At 55.4% G+C, this 14209-nt stretch overlaps 7 protein-coding genes across 7 annotated transcripts; 3 read left to right on the top strand and 4 right to left on the bottom strand.

Annotated features, from left to right (window-relative positions):
• Positions 1 to 64: 64 nt before the first annotated feature.
• On the bottom strand, positions 65 to 643 carry QBC33DRAFT_518483 (uncharacterized protein; the record flags this gene model as incomplete). The annotated part of the gene is made up of 3 exons (XM_060426246.1): positions 65 to 271; positions 321 to 486; positions 528 to 643. The coding sequence occupies 3 exons, from the start codon at positions 641 to 643 to the stop codon at positions 65 to 67; spliced, it is 489 nt and encodes a 162-aa protein (XP_060279743.1).
• An 856-nt stretch (positions 644 to 1499) lies between these two features.
• On the top strand, positions 1500 to 2560 carry QBC33DRAFT_549239 (Redoxin). Its single transcript, XM_060428949.1, has 3 exons — positions 1500 to 1831; positions 1930 to 2132; positions 2220 to 2560. Exons 1-3 carry the CDS (start codon positions 1708 to 1710, stop codon positions 2391 to 2393), a joined length of 501 nt encoding a protein of 166 aa, XP_060279742.1. The 5' UTR covers positions 1500 to 1707; the 3' UTR covers positions 2394 to 2560.
• QBC33DRAFT_549236 (60S ribosomal L24) lies at positions 2452 to 3712 on the bottom strand. The gene is made up of 3 exons (XM_060428948.1): positions 3599 to 3712; positions 3284 to 3427; positions 2452 to 3120 (listed from the first exon to the last, which is right to left on the bottom strand). The coding sequence occupies exons 1-3, from the start codon at positions 3647 to 3649 to the stop codon at positions 2830 to 2832; spliced, it is 486 nt and encodes a 161-aa protein (XP_060279741.1). The 5' UTR covers positions 3650 to 3712; the 3' UTR covers positions 2452 to 2829.
• Positions 3713 to 3878: 166 nt separating this feature from the next.
• On the top strand, positions 3879 to 5725 carry QBC33DRAFT_549233 (adenosine-deaminase domain-containing protein). Its single transcript, XM_060428947.1, has 4 exons — positions 3879 to 4097; positions 4157 to 4187; positions 4282 to 4547; positions 4613 to 5725. The coding sequence occupies exons 1-4, from the start codon at positions 3965 to 3967 to the stop codon at positions 5425 to 5427; spliced, it is 1245 nt and encodes a 414-aa protein (XP_060279740.1). The 5' UTR covers positions 3879 to 3964; the 3' UTR covers positions 5428 to 5725.
• Positions 5529 to 6711, bottom strand: QBC33DRAFT_549229 (nascent polypeptide-associated complex subunit beta). Its single transcript, XM_060428946.1, has 3 exons — positions 6366 to 6711; positions 6018 to 6191; positions 5529 to 5956 (listed from the first exon to the last, which is right to left on the bottom strand). The coding sequence occupies exons 1-3, from the start codon at positions 6412 to 6414 to the stop codon at positions 5727 to 5729; spliced, it is 453 nt and encodes a 150-aa protein (XP_060279739.1). The 5' UTR covers positions 6415 to 6711; the 3' UTR covers positions 5529 to 5726.
• A 92-nt stretch (positions 6712 to 6803) lies between these two features.
• QBC33DRAFT_549227 (assembly factor cbp4) lies at positions 6804 to 8052 on the bottom strand. The gene is made up of 3 exons (XM_060428945.1): positions 7523 to 8052; positions 7282 to 7466; positions 6804 to 7222 (listed from the first exon to the last, which is right to left on the bottom strand). Exons 1-3 carry the CDS (start codon positions 7573 to 7575, stop codon positions 7083 to 7085), a joined length of 378 nt encoding a protein of 125 aa, XP_060279738.1. The 5' UTR covers positions 7576 to 8052; the 3' UTR covers positions 6804 to 7082.
• Positions 8053 to 10413: 2361 nt separating this feature from the next.
• Positions 10414 to 12905, top strand: QBC33DRAFT_459115 (uncharacterized protein; the record flags this gene model as incomplete). Its single annotated transcript, XM_060424912.1, has 2 exons — positions 10414 to 12691; positions 12772 to 12905. The coding sequence occupies 2 exons, from the start codon at positions 10414 to 10416 to the stop codon at positions 12903 to 12905; spliced, it is 2412 nt and encodes an 803-aa protein (XP_060279737.1).
• Between the last annotated feature and the right edge of the window lie 1304 nt (positions 12906 to 14209).

The raw sequence follows: 14209 nt of genomic DNA, 5'->3' as shown, positions 1-14209 counted from the left end.
CCTACCTAACCAACTAACCTCAGCTAACCAACCCGAGCCAACCTACCTAGAGTACCATTTAGCTTTACCAATGCTTCTCACTGATATCCACAGAATTCACATCAATGCCGTTCTTGAACCATCTCTCCTCGTCTGAAATCTTGACATCGTTCCCGCTCATCTGCCTCTTCCTCATCAACCCGTTCTCTGCGAAAGTCCAGTCTTCTAGCCCGTAAGTTCGCCACCACTGCCCGGCATCGTCGTGCCACTCGTACCAGAATTGCACCGCAATCTAGCAAATCGTCAGTGCGATCCGGCCCAGGAGGCCAGTTGGCGCATACCTTGTTATCAACGAATGCAAATAGTTCTTTTCTCAGCCGATATCCATTTTCTTTGTGCCACTTCTGCTTAAGGAACTTGACTATCTCGTCTCGTCCCTGGACGAAGCTGTCTCGGTTCCTCCAGATGGAGTCGGGCGTATATGCCATCTTCACGTCCTCCGGATTTCTGTCGAGGTCGATTGTGTAAGCCTTCATATTCTCTGACACGCTCCACGAAGTATCGGTACTTGCCTCGTGTTCCATGCATTCTGGGCTGCCTTGACCTTCTTTTGGGCAGTCTCCAGAGTGAAAGGTGGGAATGGGGGCAAAGATTCGGTAGCCATCGTTTGTGAGTGGATCAAATTGGCTCCTAGATGATTGATGATAAAACCGCCTGTTCGACAAATGCGATTATATCCTTTCTACCGGAAGCTCAGGAGGAAGTGTGATCAGGTAGTTGAGAAATCAGACCACCGGAGTTCTCTGGGTTTCGGTGGTCGTTCGGCGTCTTCGTCGTTCGTAGGGCGCGCCACGGAGTAGTAATGATGACTTCCCAGCGTCGTCATCTGCATGCAAAGCCAATAATAGTAGCTAAATCGTTGCCTACCTGGGACTCGACTTAACGCCGCAAGTGAGCATTCATGTGATCTCAAGCTGTGGACAGGAAAAACACTCGATTCCCATTCCCATATCTAACTATGGGTGGTGACCGATATACTCTTGTATATCTAGTCCGAACACCGAAATGGGTTTGCCTGATCTCGGCTCCGTTTCGGCCGGCCGCCCCGGAGCCTGCGTCCACATGGCTCCGGGAGGCTAGATGATATCTACTATGCGCCGCTGAGAGACCAAGCTAGGGTTGGCCTTGCATGTCTGCTTTCATAATCAACCACTAGAACGAGGGAGGGAGCGACTGCTTGGAAGGCCATGCTATGCCATTGCGCCATCGGGAATCGCCATTGTGAGATAGTAGGCCCAACTCTTCGGCGGCGCTCCGGTCACCGGTTCTGTACATGCTGTCCGCAGCACTTGAACGTAATCGCTTGGCCAACGTGCCTACTCACTCTCTCCTGAGTAAAACGAAAGTAGATATCCCTTTTCGGTTTCATAGACCGCAGCCTATCTCATTCACATGCCATACATGGTAACCAATCCACCGTCCCATGGAACTCGCCGGGATTTGATCAGACCTGGCCATCGAGGTACTCGGTGGGGGTTATCTGCAGCTCAAATCCCACTTTTATGCTTCGGCCCCTCCAAGACATTGAAGCTCCGATATCAAGCCGGTCTTGAGCTACTTACCTGAAGGAACTCGCCTTGACCTTTCCATTTCCCACCCGCCATCAAAAAAGCTCGTAACTCTTTTCCAAAGGAAGAAGTAAAACGCCATCCCTCCCATTCTAGAACCATGTCCGCACTCAATGCCGGAGACTCGTTCCCCGAAGGCGTGACCTTCACCTACATCCCCTACACGGAGGAGAAGAAGGACCTCATCGCCTGCGGCATCCCGATCAAGTACGACGCCAGTAAGGGTAAGCAAAATACCATAGCACAAACATAACAGCCACTACTAGTGTGGACGCCCCAAAAAAATAAGGGTGGAGGCTGACGATGACGATGGGGCACACAGAGTTCAGCAACAAGAAGGTCGTCCTAGTCGCCGTCCCGGGCGCCTTCACGCCGACGTGCCAGGAGCAGCACGTCGTCTCGTACATCCGCAACGCCACCGAGCTCAAGGCAAAGGGCGTCGACCACGTCGTCATCATCGCGAGCAACGACGCCTTCGTCATGAGCGCCTGGGGCAAGGCGAACGGCGTGTCCGGTGACTTTATCGTGAGTCTCCCCTCCTCTCTCTGTCTACTCCATGCCCGGGATGAACCTGGTCTAGTTTCGGGGCTTATGTTTGCTTACAACGGACAGATCTTTGCTTCCGACGCGGGTCTCGAGTTCAGCAAGAGGATTGGCTGGACTGCCGGCGACCGGACGCTGAGGTATGCCGTCATCGTCGACCACGGCAAGGTTACCTATGCGGAGAAGGACGTGCCCAAGAGCATAGCAGCAAGCGGCGCCGAGGGGGTCCTGGCTAAGCTGTAGATCCTTTGCGCATTTGAACGTACTACCGAGTCAGATTCCCTTGGGGAGATATTAGAGACCGGGACTTAGAAATCAACATTCACTCTCGAAATGCCTCTCTACCGACTGTGGTGTGTCTCACGATGGCTAAGCGTTGCTCGTGATATTGCCGGACAGCTACAAAGGGGACGTCGATCTCAGCGCTCTCACGGGCGGACATGCTATTCAGATCATGCACAAGCTGTCCATTCTTGTGAGCTAACTCATGCACATCCCCATACCGCTATCGCCCAGTGATGTAGGATTCCATGCAACCGGCCCTCTTCAGAACGTTGTCGTGTGTATTTTTATCGAGCGGGAGAAAACCCTATGCCCCCTCCCAGCGAGTACGAGAAAAAAACCCTGAGACCGACCCGACTCCGCGTTCCTCCCCTCCCCCCAAAGCAGCATAACTAACTTATCGGGTCTTGGCCTGAACCTTGATCTGCGCTCCCTTGGAACCCTGCTTGCTCGAGATGCGGCTCGCCGACTGGCCCTTGGCGGCCTGCGCGGCGTTCTTCGCCTTCTCGGCCTTCTTGGCCGCGGCGGCCTCGGCCTTCTTGTCCTTGCTCTCCTTGATGGCGGCCAGGCGCGCGGCGCTGCGGGCCTCGGGGCGCATGGTCCGTCGCTCCTTGATCACATCGAGGGAGGCGCCGACGATGGCTCGCTGCGACTTAACGGTCCGGCGGGTGCGCTTCTTGGCGACTTCCTGTTTGAAGGGGTCAGCATCCAACTGTTCCTCCTGATGTGTGTGTATCCTCCCGTTCCGTCCACGGCCTTTGTGCCTCGGGGTTTGTGCCGGGGCGCGGTGTCCGGGTCGGTGCCGGGGGACCTCGCCATCTCTGGCTGTTGCGGCGGGGGCTTGTTCGTACCTCAGAAATACCCTTCCGGTGCTGTCTCCGGTAGAGAACGGTCCAGGCAATGCGGCGGGGGTTCTTGCGCTGAAGGAAGAGAGACTCGGATTTGCCCGTCGAGAATCGGAAGGTCTTGTTGTCGCCACGGACGTAGAGTTTACCCTGTGATGGAGAAACCGTCAGTATTTTCTGTCCCTTGACCACTCCAGTGATGGCCTATTTCATTCGACTCCCCAAGCCCAGATGCCACTCGACCGGCCTTGATTCCCTCCTCGCACCAAGGCTCGCCGGCTCGCATTGACGGGGCTCGCGAATTAAATCGGGAAAACGTACCTTGCCAGGGTAAATCTTCTGGCCCGAGAAAGTATCGTCGTACGTCCTCATGGTGGCGGTGGTTGTCGAGTTTTGCTTGTTGTTACCTTTGAAAGTTCTCCAAATTCCGCAATGGGCTGTCGGGTGGATGATTTTGGCGAAATTCTTGTGCGGGCTGTGATAGGGCTCCTCTCGTGACGTAGCGCGTGACCTTTCTGGGATGGCTGCGCACGTGCCAACGAGAATCCCAGCGTGCCATCAACCCTAACCCTGTATCTTTAAAACTTCCCCAAAAAGTCCTATATCATCAGCAGTACCTAAGGGTAGGCACGTAGAGTTCGCTACGTTTCTCACTTGCGAATATGATGAGGTTCGGGGCTGGTTGTTATGGACAATGAGGCCGATAAAATAGCCAGCCTTGTGCTTGAGCAATTCGACCGGCTGCCTGGCAAGCGTAAGCCCGCGATTCGTGACAACGGCCTTCATGAATGGGTCCCCCTGTGCGGGATCGTAGCCCAAGGTCAGAACCCAAGGGGTGTCTGGGCGATACAGTATGGCAGCAGTTAACATCACCCGTAGGCCCCAAAATATTCGAGTGTTTATCGCAGGCGTATGTATCCTCCATACCTCTACCTAGGAGTACCAACCTAGTTTAGGTTCCCCTTAAAATAAAGAGGTCTCGCTGAAAAGTATGGTTTTGACAGAACCGGAATGAAGTGCCTGCCGTGTGCAAAGATCCCTCAAGCAAATGGAGTTGTCGTCCATGATTGGCATGCGGAGATCCTTTCACTTCGAGCCTTCAACCAGTTCCTTCTCGGGGAATGTCGAAGCCTTGCAGCCGGACTACCATCCCATTACCTACGCTGGAGAGACGACCAGGAACGGTGTGGCGAAGAAGAAGGTTGGAATGGCCAGCCGTTTGCGTGGAGGGACGACGTGACCCTTCACATGTACTGTTCAGAAGCCCCGTGTAAGGCTTCTCCTTTCTTCCCAAGTACATAATGGCTGACCAGGCTGACATATCGTGGCTACAAGGTGGAGATGCTAGCATGGAACTCACAATGGCCGCTCAAGAGGATGCTTCGCCCTGGGATATACCACCAGCTGCGGCTGGATCCCCTTCTGAAGAATCCGCAGGAGTATCGCTACCAGGACGGGGATTCTTCTCGCAACTCGGCGTCGTTCGTCGGAAGCCAGCCCGGGGCGACGCCCCACCCACCCTCTCAAAGTCGTGCTCGGACAAGCTGGCGCTCAAGCAATGCACGTCCCTGCTCTCATCCATCACGTCGTTGCTCGTCCACCCGGACAACGTGTACCTCCGCTCCCTCGTCATCCCGGAATCCCAGTACTCGGCCACCGCCTGCGACCGGTCCTTTTCGGCCGGGGGCCGCATGCGGGGCCTGGCGGGCAAGTGTTGGCCGGGGGGCTACTCCTTCCTGCCGTTCGAGGTCCAGACCACGACGAGGGAGTTTCGCTTTTCGAGCCGCGAGGTGGCGGCCCGGTCGGGCCGCCCCACGGCGAGCAACCTGGCGGTGGCTTGGTCGATGCAGGGACTTGAAGAAGGGCTGATAGGAGGGGCGCTGCAGGGCCGAAAGCAGTTTGATCGAAAAGGGGCAAGTGCGGTGTCTCGGCGGAGGATGTGGGAGTACGCTCGGGAAATAGCCGGCTTCCAGGGCTTGGAGTCCGAGGCGATATATGAGCAACTTGGTGCGACGAGTTACCTGGAGTTAAAATATGGGGCCCTCTTGGAAGCTAGGAAGAAGGTCAAGGAAGATGCGTTTACCGAAGCGCTGAAGGGCTGGACGAGGAACCAGGGTGACGAGAGTTTCGGCTTATGTGAAGGAAGATGATTGTATGTCAAAGCCCTCGCAATAACAGTCGGGCAAAGGTTCGTCTGTCGGAAGTTTGACATGTCACATGATTCATCTGCGACGAGGGAAATACTGGGAGGTCTTGGGAACGTTGTTTTGGCCGTCTGGATCAAGACATCCAGGGGTGTTCCTATTCCTGGCCAAGATTTGGTGGCCTTTATGCAACCATTACCAAAGACGCCGCCTACCATACAGAAACCACGTCGTTCCTTTCTTGGTCGGGCAAGGGGAATGCCTTCCTTGAAGCCCATTCATGACCTTTCCTGGTAGCCCAATGCCTACTCGACCTTGTTCTCGAAGTTCTCTCCGGCAACCAAATCGGGGATATCGTCATCGTCAGCCTCCTTCTCGCCCTTCTGCATGTTCTGGTAGCTCTCGGCAAGCTTGCGTAGCGATGCGAGGGAGTCGGGGCCAAGCTGGTTCAGGATACCGGGCACAAGCTCGGTCAATTCCTTGTCCTCACCGTTGCCATAGATGGCAAAGGTGTTGGATGGGACCGAGGCATGGACTGAAATAAGGCATATTAGCCGTGCCACCTCAACATTTCCACAAGGCGGGGGAGTCCTTACCCTTCGGGGCGGCAAAGTGGATAACATTTCCGTCGCTCTTGAACATGTTAACCTCCTCGATAGCCGGGATCGGCTGGGTGTTGAGCTTCTTGAGTGTCTGCTGGAGCTTCTTATCGTCGCCAGCAGATCGCGCCGGAGTCCGCTTAACCTTCCGCCGGGGAGTTCCTTTGCCACTGCGTTGACATGCGTTAGAACTCTGGAATGAGAGGGAATCGAGGGATAGCCGGCAATGCCGAATCATTGCTTTAGAAGCTTAAGTACGTACCCTGGCGACACAAGTTAGATGATTAGATTCTGGCAATGGATAAATTGCGATTCGGAGGTTCGAAAGACCCCAAGGGGACGTACCAGTTCGCGCAGATGCGCCCAGCTTCTTCAGTCGGTCCTGGACATCCATGATTGTGGTGATGGGGTTGAGCTTCAGGGTCGGTGCCGAGCTCTAGTCTATGTCAGTTTCATCTACGAGACAGTGCGATACCTGGCTCTGCAAAATGAGGAACCCGTCGACTAGAGTAAATTCCCGTAGGACACACCTGTTAGACAATGAAGATCGCTTGCAGTGGAAACCGTCAAAATGATAGGCTCGTGACGGTGAGGAGCTCGGAGCCTTGTTAAGAATTTGTGTGCGCTGAGGCCAAGAATTTTCGCTTCCGCAATAACTTTACCCCACACCCCAGGTGTCAGGCCATTCATGCAACCTGAACATCCATACTACCAAGGTACTCCGGGAATCCAATGCACGGACCCTTCTCACTCACCACTTGGTGTCTATACTTCTCCAAAGTTCGAGGTCAAAGATAGAATAAGATTGAGATCATGTTGCATCGTCATTACACAGGTAGACATGTAATTGTACTGTACATGGGTGATTATCTGCCTGTCTGCCCCTTTGGGGCTGCCTAATAGGCTCCCCCTCCAAGTTCCGGCTTCCAAATCCGAAACCAATGCCAGTACCTGTACTCCTTCCTGTACAGTAAGTTATTTGGGAATGCTCTGTGCCCTGGAAGAGCAAGATAGTATTATACAGTGAAGTGGCGAGTAGTCGCAGCGATACCAATCATGGCATCACCTTTTCGGTTCCGGCGAGAGTCCTGCCTGCCGTCGCATCTCCTCCTTTCTCGCTTTGACCTCTTCAGCAGCCTTGAGGCTCTCTTTGAATCTTGCCTCCCTGGCCTTCTGTTCCTCCTCTGCTTGAACGACCCAGACTGCGAGTTTAGTTAGGATATGGAAGATGATTAAGTCCTCTTCATTGGAGTAAACTTACTAGATTTGTCTGATTTGGAGTACTCCTTGAGTTTATTGACGAAGTCATCGAACTCCTTCTCCCGCTCATATCTCCTCTCAAGACTCTTCTGCTTGAGCTCAGGGCTGTATCTCTGGAAGAGCTCCTCGTCTGTTGGGGTAAGATACCATGTGAAAGCCGGACCTCCCACACATATTACACCCCCCCTAATCCCATGTGTTAGCATGGCTTCACATTTCATCAAGAGCTCTTGGAGGCATACCCGAGGAGCATCTTGGAATAAAGCCACCAGTTGACACCTTTTCGGCCAGCCATTGTCCTGTTAAGACGATATATATATCGGAAAAGAGGCGTCGAACATCGCCGTTTGAGCCCTTGTGACGTGATTTTGGAGACCAGGCCAGCCAGGATAAATTGAAGCGGTCATAGACGGCAGAAAATGATTGGGCCTTCCCCATAGTGGAGCATTGGCCAATGACCCTTGCCTCATTGCGTTTTGGACAAACGGGCCTGGATGTGGCTTGTGGCTTGTGTCATGTAGAAGTACGTACCCATCTGCCACAGCAGCTCCGCCCCTGAATACTACGGTAAGAGCAGGTGCACGATCTCGAGTTGTGCCACTCCTTTACTTCTAGTCAAGCTTTGGTGGCGAGTCTGGTATGGTGGCTCTAGAGCCTTGACAGGAACGGATCACCGAATAAGCCTTTTCGGCAGGAGGCTATATAACACCTAGCCAAGCCCAACCGTAAATTGCTGAGTCGATCCTATAACCCTCCATCTCAGAGTGATCTGACGAACCAGGGACAGTCGTTTCATCTTCAGCTTCTCACTAGCATGTTTATGTAAGATAGAGTGCAAGTTCGGGAGGCGAGTCAGGCGACAAGCCACTGAAATGGAGATTCACGCCATAAGCAGGAGGCCTCAGCCACAACTCTGAATTTCGATGGCTCTCAAACGTGCTACCGACTGGCTGTTAACTGACGTCGATGGTTGGTCGTTTCGGTGGAGTGGGCGCCCTCCTGCAACCGCCAACGAGTGGAGGTGTTACGATCTCAAGAGTATGTACTGTACTACGTATGTACGGTACACTACGAATTAAAGAAGAAACCAATGCAGGTGCCCGGCAGGTACTGCTCCAGTGCCGCAACAGCCCCTGCGGCTTGCAGACCTGGAATCTGGAGTGGGGTTTCCATTCCACAGGACCCTGGCTTCATTCGAGCCAACAGAGTCGAGAAGAGGGGTTCGGCAGTGCCAATCGCACCCTGGACCCTGGTCTCTCTCATGGTTCTGATACACGCAGGGTCCAGAGTTTCTGCCAGTTGTGCTTCCGAAAGAATGGAATCGAAGGAACCGATCAACAATGCAAAGCTGCGCTGGGGAAAGGGGAAAGCAGGAGAAGAAATCCTCAACCTGTGGCCCTCGGGATTGTTCAGTTCGGGCTCTGCGAAACCAGGAAAGCTCATTAAGGGAAATATTTAGGGGCGATCATCGATGTGACCAGGATTGCCGAGGGGGGTGTCAATGCCCATAGGCCTATAGGTGGCGTCTCCGGGTCCTTGCTTAATGAAACGGATACTTACCATGAATGTTCGGCAAGGAGAGGTAGGTGACGGGATGAATAGAGGACAAGTTGCGAGCCTCCAGTGACGGCAAAGAGAAGCTGGGGAGGCATCAATGATACACACCTGTAGTGTCATTCTGGCAGTTGCTTGTTTCTGAATCAGAGGACCAGTGGCCTGTGTATGACAGAGACACTTCAAGTTGTATAGGTAGGTTGTTCGGGATCCTGGTTCTGGCTCCCCTGACAATCACATTAATACCTATTACCTACGAATAAACCTGGTCGATGAATTTTCCTCACCCATTAGGGCCATTACCATGTATGTCGGCTGTGCAGTGCAGGTGCTAATAAGACGTGTAACGTGGACATTCAGACTTTGAGACTAGGAAGGTAAATAAGACTGCTCTCGGCCGCTCCGCAATTTTCTTTGATTAACCTTGTCTCTTTGAACCTTTTGAACTTTGAACCTCTTATGAACCCTCGACGAAGCGAATTTGAGCTGGCACCCAATTCGCATCCTACCACATTTCGTTCCTTTGGACATTTTTCTCTCCTAGTCATTTCGATTCGTGCGTGCCCTCTACCCTGCTAGCCGCCTTCCGAGCGTCTGGAAAGTGGAAACCTTCCAACCCACGTCTCCCGCGCTTCCGCCGTAGCCCTGCCGAAACTGTCGATCAACATCCAGCCGAAACGTTGAGGCAGCAATACAGAAATCATTCCGAGTGACAGGTCGCAATGCGCCAGTTCTAGACCTCCACCGAGTCTACTAAGCTAACAGGCAGGCACCGAAGCCTCTCACGCACCATTCCCCACTGCTTTATGGCATGGTAACCCGTTGTCGCATCTGAGGCCTGTGGATTTCTGGAAGACAGTAGAGCGGAGATCGCTGTGTGGGCCTTTGCCTAACAGCCGAGACGCGCGCTTTTTGGACATAAACCTGCACGACACCACCACTGTAACGGGCCTCGAAAATCATTGAGGCAGTGCTTGCAGAGCGCGCCGGAGAATACCATAGCATGGCGTACAACGGAGTTTACGAGTCTCAAGGACGCCCATATGCCGGCCCAGCTGCCGCAAGACCCGGCCCGCAGAGGCAATACCAGCCTGGACCAGGCCGGCCGCAACAATACAACGGACCTCCTCAACAGTACGACCAGTACCAGGACGGCTATGACTATGGCTACGACGATTACGGAAATGGCTACGACCAGGGCTATGGCGGACAATACGACGAAATGAACTACCCCAGAGGCGGACCTCCGAATCAGAACTACCCTCCGCAAGAGTATTTTGGGCCGGGACCTGGCCGTGGCCGTGGAGGCCCACCGATGCCGCCAGGTCGGGCCGGTCCAGCGCCTGGCCCCCCGCCTCTCGATGGTGCTCGTGGTCAATATCCTCCTCGTGGCAGCGGTGGCCCAGGCCCGGGCCCAGGACGTGGCTATCCCCCTCCTGGACCTGGCGGGAGACCAGGCCCGCCTGCGCGGGCGGGAACCTCAGACCCATCTGGTGAGTGCTGCGAACTTTAATTGTCCAATTGTGTCCACCTGGCCAACTTGAGCTAAATCTTATCCCTAGCACTCCGAAGACCTCAGATGAATGGTGTTTCGAGCCCGACTGAAGCCGGCTATGGCAGTGCTTTCCCAACATTTCCGGGCAGGCAGCGGAAGACAGACCTGGGCGAAGAGCAGCAAATACTGGATCAGATGGGCGCAATGGATATTTCCGGGCAAGGCCCCCCGCAGAGGCGTCAAAATAGCATGGGCTCTCAGCGCGACTTCGTGCCACCTCCTGGTGACAGATATGGCGGCCGTCCGCCGATGGACGGCCGGGGTCCGCCACAAGGATACCCACCACAAGGCTATCCTGATCAGCGACGGGGCCCGCCCGGCCCGCCCGGCCCAGGATACCGCCCACCGATGGGATATCAAAATGACAACTTTGGGCCGCCAGAGAGGAGCATGACCGCCCCAATGGGAAATCCCATGGGCATGCGCAACCCTGCACCTCCAGTGCGAAACGACAGCGCATCATTTAGCGGCCCACCTGGGCCACCTGGTCCACCTGGTCGTGGTATGCCTCAACGACCAAATACCGCACAGGCTATGCGGCCTCCCCCCCAGAGGATGTACCCCCCTAACGGGGGACCACCGCTGCCAGATCAGACTAGGAGTCCTGGCTACGACAACTCCCCAAGCGCCGGTTACGGGGGACAACAGCGACCGGCGTCTTTCGATGAGTTCTACGACTACTACGACGCGGGAGCTGGCGGGGACTATGCTGCGCAAAATCCACCCCAAGCAGTGGCTGGTGATGGGCCAGACTTCGATAGGTCTGCGCGGGCTCGGCCACGAAACTCATTCGACCAGAACATGGGAGCCGCGCCGCAAGAACGGGCGCAGCGTGGACCGGGGAGAGTGCCCGAAGTCAGCAGGACAAAATCCCAACCCGACCTAAGACAGCCGCAGGCCGCAATATTCGAGATGGCTGGAGATATACCCGCAATCCCCACCCAATATCAACAACCAGGCTATCAAGGAGGGCAATCTGAAGGCCAAAGAGCGTATGACCAGCCAGGCCTCCCTCCTGTCCGAGCTGGTCTGCCCAACAGCCCTGCACCTTTTAGACCGGGCGCACAGCCTCCCCATCGGTCAAGCTCTGACGGTCTGCCGTTGCATCCTGCGCCAGTTCGCCCCGGTCTTATGCCCAACTCCCTCGTCAACTTGAACAGTAAGCCGGCCCCGGTCCGGAACTACAATCCCGGCAGTTCTGGGCCACCCCCTGGCAGCACAGTCAGTAGCACAGCCCAGGTCACGCCTCCTCCGCCAGCAAGCATCGGGGCTCCACCTCCAGCGAAACCGGAGGCTCCGCCAGTTACCGTAGATGAGTTGGAGCGACTACGTGCGATGGTCAAGGCCGACTCGAGCGACCAAGCTTCGGCACTCCTCTTGGCGAAAAAGCTGGTCGAGGCGTCTGACGTCCTGGCCCCCAACGTACCAGACCCCAAGGCTCGTGCACGCTCGCGCGACCGCTACTTGCTCGACGCGCAGAAAATCCTCAAGAAGCTCGCCGGCGCAAGCAACCCCGATGCCATGTTCTTCATGGCCGACTGCTTCGGCCGCGGGCTGTTCGGGGCTGAGGCCGACAACAAGGAAGCCTTCCTCCTGTACCAGAGCGCGGCCAAGCTCGGGCACGCCGCGGCCGCGTACCGTACCGCCGTGTGCTGCGAGATCGGCCACGAGGAAGGCGGCGGCACGCGCAAGGACCCGCTCAAAGCCATCCAGTGGTACAAGCGGGCGGCGACGCTCGGGGACACGCCGGCCATGTACAAGGTGGGCATGATCCTTATCAAGGGCCTGCTGGGGCAGCCCAAGAACCCGCGTGAGGCGGTGGGGTGGCTGAAGCGGGCGGCGGAGCGGGCGACGGCCGAGAACCCGCACGCGCTGCACGAGCTGGGCCTGCTGTACGAGAGCGCGGCGCCCAACGACGCCATCGTGCGCGACGAGTCGTACGCGTTCCAGCTCTTCAAGCAGGCGGCGGACCTGGGGTACAAGTTCAGCCAGTTCCGGCTCGGGTGCGCGTACGAGTACGGCCTCATGGGCTGCCCCGTGGACCCGCGCCTGTCCATAATGTGGTACAGCCGCGCGGCGACGCAGGAGGAGCACCAGAGCGAGCTGTCGCTGTCGGGCTGGTACCTCACCGGCAGTGAGGGCGTGCTGCAGCAGAGCGACACCGAGGCGTACCTGTGGGCCAGGAAGGCGGCCATGGCTGGCCTCGCTAAGGCCGAGTATGCCATGGGGTATTTCACCGAGGTGGGCATCGGCGTGCCGGCCAACCTGGAGGATGCGAAGAGATGGTACTGGAGAGCTGCAGGTTAGTCCCCTCCCCCCCGTTTTTTCATCCCCCGGTCATACCGAACCAAGTACAGACAATATGACTAACACGCGAAACAGCCCAGGACTTCCCCAAGGCGCGTGAACGCCTCGAGGACCTGAAGCGGTCAGGCAAGAATGGCCCCAGGCAAAGAGAGAGGATATCGCGGAGTAAGATCGGGAAGCAACAGGAGGGGGAGTGCTCGGTGATGTAATGGGTTTGAAAACAAACCCAAGAGATTCATGATCCACGGCATAATGTATATCCTGCAGGCAGCTATGTTACGGGCCATCAAACCCGTAGATATAAAAGGAGGCCCATGACAAGAGGGGCTTGAAGTCCGATCTTGATTGAACACGACGGCTAATGAAGGGGGGAGGAGGAGGAACTACGATTTGGACATGAATGAGAGGATGCGGAAGAGGATGGCGATACCAGAGATGGCAGGTCAAGCAGCCGGTTTGCAACTCGAGGTGAATAGGGAAGGGCTGCTGCCATCTTACAGAATAGAGGCACCTTATGTACGACTAGAGACTACGGGGTTTTAAATGGATGTACTCCGTGGTTGGAGGGCTTTTAAGACTTCATTTGTATATGAGGACGTATATCTACTTGGTTGTTTTTCTTCCCCTCCGGCTCCAGAGCTAAACACGGGGTGGCCCGTAGACGCGGCTCAAGCAGCTCTATTTTCATGCCGAATGCACAGTATTCTCACGATTTGCTCATGACGCACTTCTAAGGGACTCCAGACATGAAGTAAGGGCAAGCTCCAATCCATTTTATCTCTCGATATGCAGCTGCTTCGAGAGCAGGAGCATGCCACCATGCATTAAGTAACCTCGGGTACAACTTGTGCGAAAATTGTCCTACTTATTTGGCTTCATAAACCAGGTACCAAGGGGCCATTCTCCCAAGACACCGGGTTGATTACAGAATGTTCCCATAAACTAACTCACCTTGTTTGCTCTTGGTACGTTGGCAGGCATAAAGTCAACTACCAGCTTCTGTGGAGCAACTCGCCGTGATGGCCATCCCGAATCAAAATCCCGGTCAGCTTCTGGGAAGTTTGCCAACAAGATGTGAGCCGAAACACTGCGATGGTCAGGGGTAGATGCCTAGGAGGAACCTAGATGCACGTTAGCTGTACCTGCACTTGTGTAAGTCAGCATGGAGGACCTTGGACCGCGGGAGTTCGCCAAGCCAATTCGTATGAGCCAAGCCAGGCACTCCTCGAGCATGCCTCCACGAAGCGGCAGGGGGGACCTTCTCTCAAACAAACCACTTCTACGGTTGTCAACACCCTTGCCGTCGACGCCCAGGACGCGTCTATCTTGGCTGAGTTCATGTCTGCAGTCATGCCGAGACCGGAGGAGGCAACCACGGCCTTTTAGGCACATAGCCATCTATGAGGCTCCTTACGCGGAGGGGATTGGTACCGACGGGGTCTCCATTGATATACCGAGTAACAAGCCATACACGATGTTCGGTGTACTGCTCACTCTTGTACGCCGTGGTTAC

The sequence above is a fragment of the Phialemonium atrogriseum genome (genome assembly GCF_030411735.1).
Source record: "Phialemonium atrogriseum strain 8032-3 unplaced genomic scaffold QBC33scaffold_30, whole genome shotgun sequence".
Taxonomy (NCBI): domain Eukaryota; kingdom Fungi; phylum Ascomycota; class Sordariomycetes; order Cephalothecales; family Cephalothecaceae; genus Phialemonium; species Phialemonium atrogriseum.
The sequence above is the reverse complement of the archived record's forward strand: the minus strand, read 5'-3'. Positions and strand labels throughout refer to the sequence as shown.

Excerpts from the sequence above, each read along its gene's own strand:
- QBC33DRAFT_549233 (XM_060428947.1), top strand. The coding sequence starts at position 3,965 with ATGGACAATGAGGCCGATAAAATAGCCAGCCTTGTGCTTGAGCAATTC. Across the intron at positions 4,098-4,156 it reads GTGCGGGATCGTAGCCCAAG|GCCCCAAAATATTCGAGTGT; the intron begins GTCAGAACCCAA and ends CATCACCCGTAG. Across the intron at positions 4,188-4,281 it reads TTCGAGTGTTTATCGCAGGC|AACCGGAATGAAGTGCCTGC; the intron begins GTATGTATCCTC and ends TGGTTTTGACAG.
- QBC33DRAFT_549229 (XM_060428946.1), bottom strand. The coding sequence starts at position 6,414 with ATGGATGTCCAGGACCGACTGAAGAAGCTGGGCGCATCTGCGCGAACT. Across the intron at positions 6,192-6,365 it reads GGGCGCATCTGCGCGAACTG|GTGGCAAAGGAACTCCCCGG; the intron begins GTACGTCCCCTT and ends CATGTCAACGCA. Across the intron at positions 5,957-6,017 it reads CCACTTTGCCGCCCCGAAGG|TCCATGCCTCGGTCCCATCC; the intron begins GTAAGGACTCCC and ends GCCTTATTTCAG.
- QBC33DRAFT_549227 (XM_060428945.1), bottom strand. The coding sequence starts at position 7,575 with ATGGCTGGCCGAAAAGGTGTCAACTGGTGGCTTTATTCCAAGATGCTC. Across the intron at positions 7,467-7,522 it reads TATTCCAAGATGCTCCTCGG|GGGGGGTGTAATATGTGTGG; the intron begins GTATGCCTCCAA and ends ACATGGGATTAG. Across the intron at positions 7,223-7,281 it reads CTCCAAATCAGACAAATCTA|TCTGGGTCGTTCAAGCAGAG; the intron begins GTAAGTTTACTC and ends CTAAACTCGCAG.
- QBC33DRAFT_549236 (XM_060428948.1), bottom strand. The coding sequence starts at position 3,649 with ATGAGGACGTACGACGATACTTTCTCGGGCCAGAAGATTTACCCTGGC. Across the intron at positions 3,428-3,598 it reads AGAAGATTTACCCTGGCAAG|GGTAAACTCTACGTCCGTGG; the intron begins GTACGTTTTCCC and ends TCTCCATCACAG. Across the intron at positions 3,121-3,283 it reads ACCGGAAGGGTATTTCTGAG|GAAGTCGCCAAGAAGCGCAC; the intron begins GTACGAACAAGC and ends CCCTTCAAACAG.
- QBC33DRAFT_549239 (XM_060428949.1), top strand. The coding sequence starts at position 1,708 with ATGTCCGCACTCAATGCCGGAGACTCGTTCCCCGAAGGCGTGACCTTC. Across the intron at positions 1,832-1,929 it reads CAAGTACGACGCCAGTAAGG|AGTTCAGCAACAAGAAGGTC; the intron begins GTAAGCAAAATA and ends TGGGGCACACAG. Across the intron at positions 2,133-2,219 it reads GCGTGTCCGGTGACTTTATC|ATCTTTGCTTCCGACGCGGG; the intron begins GTGAGTCTCCCC and ends TACAACGGACAG.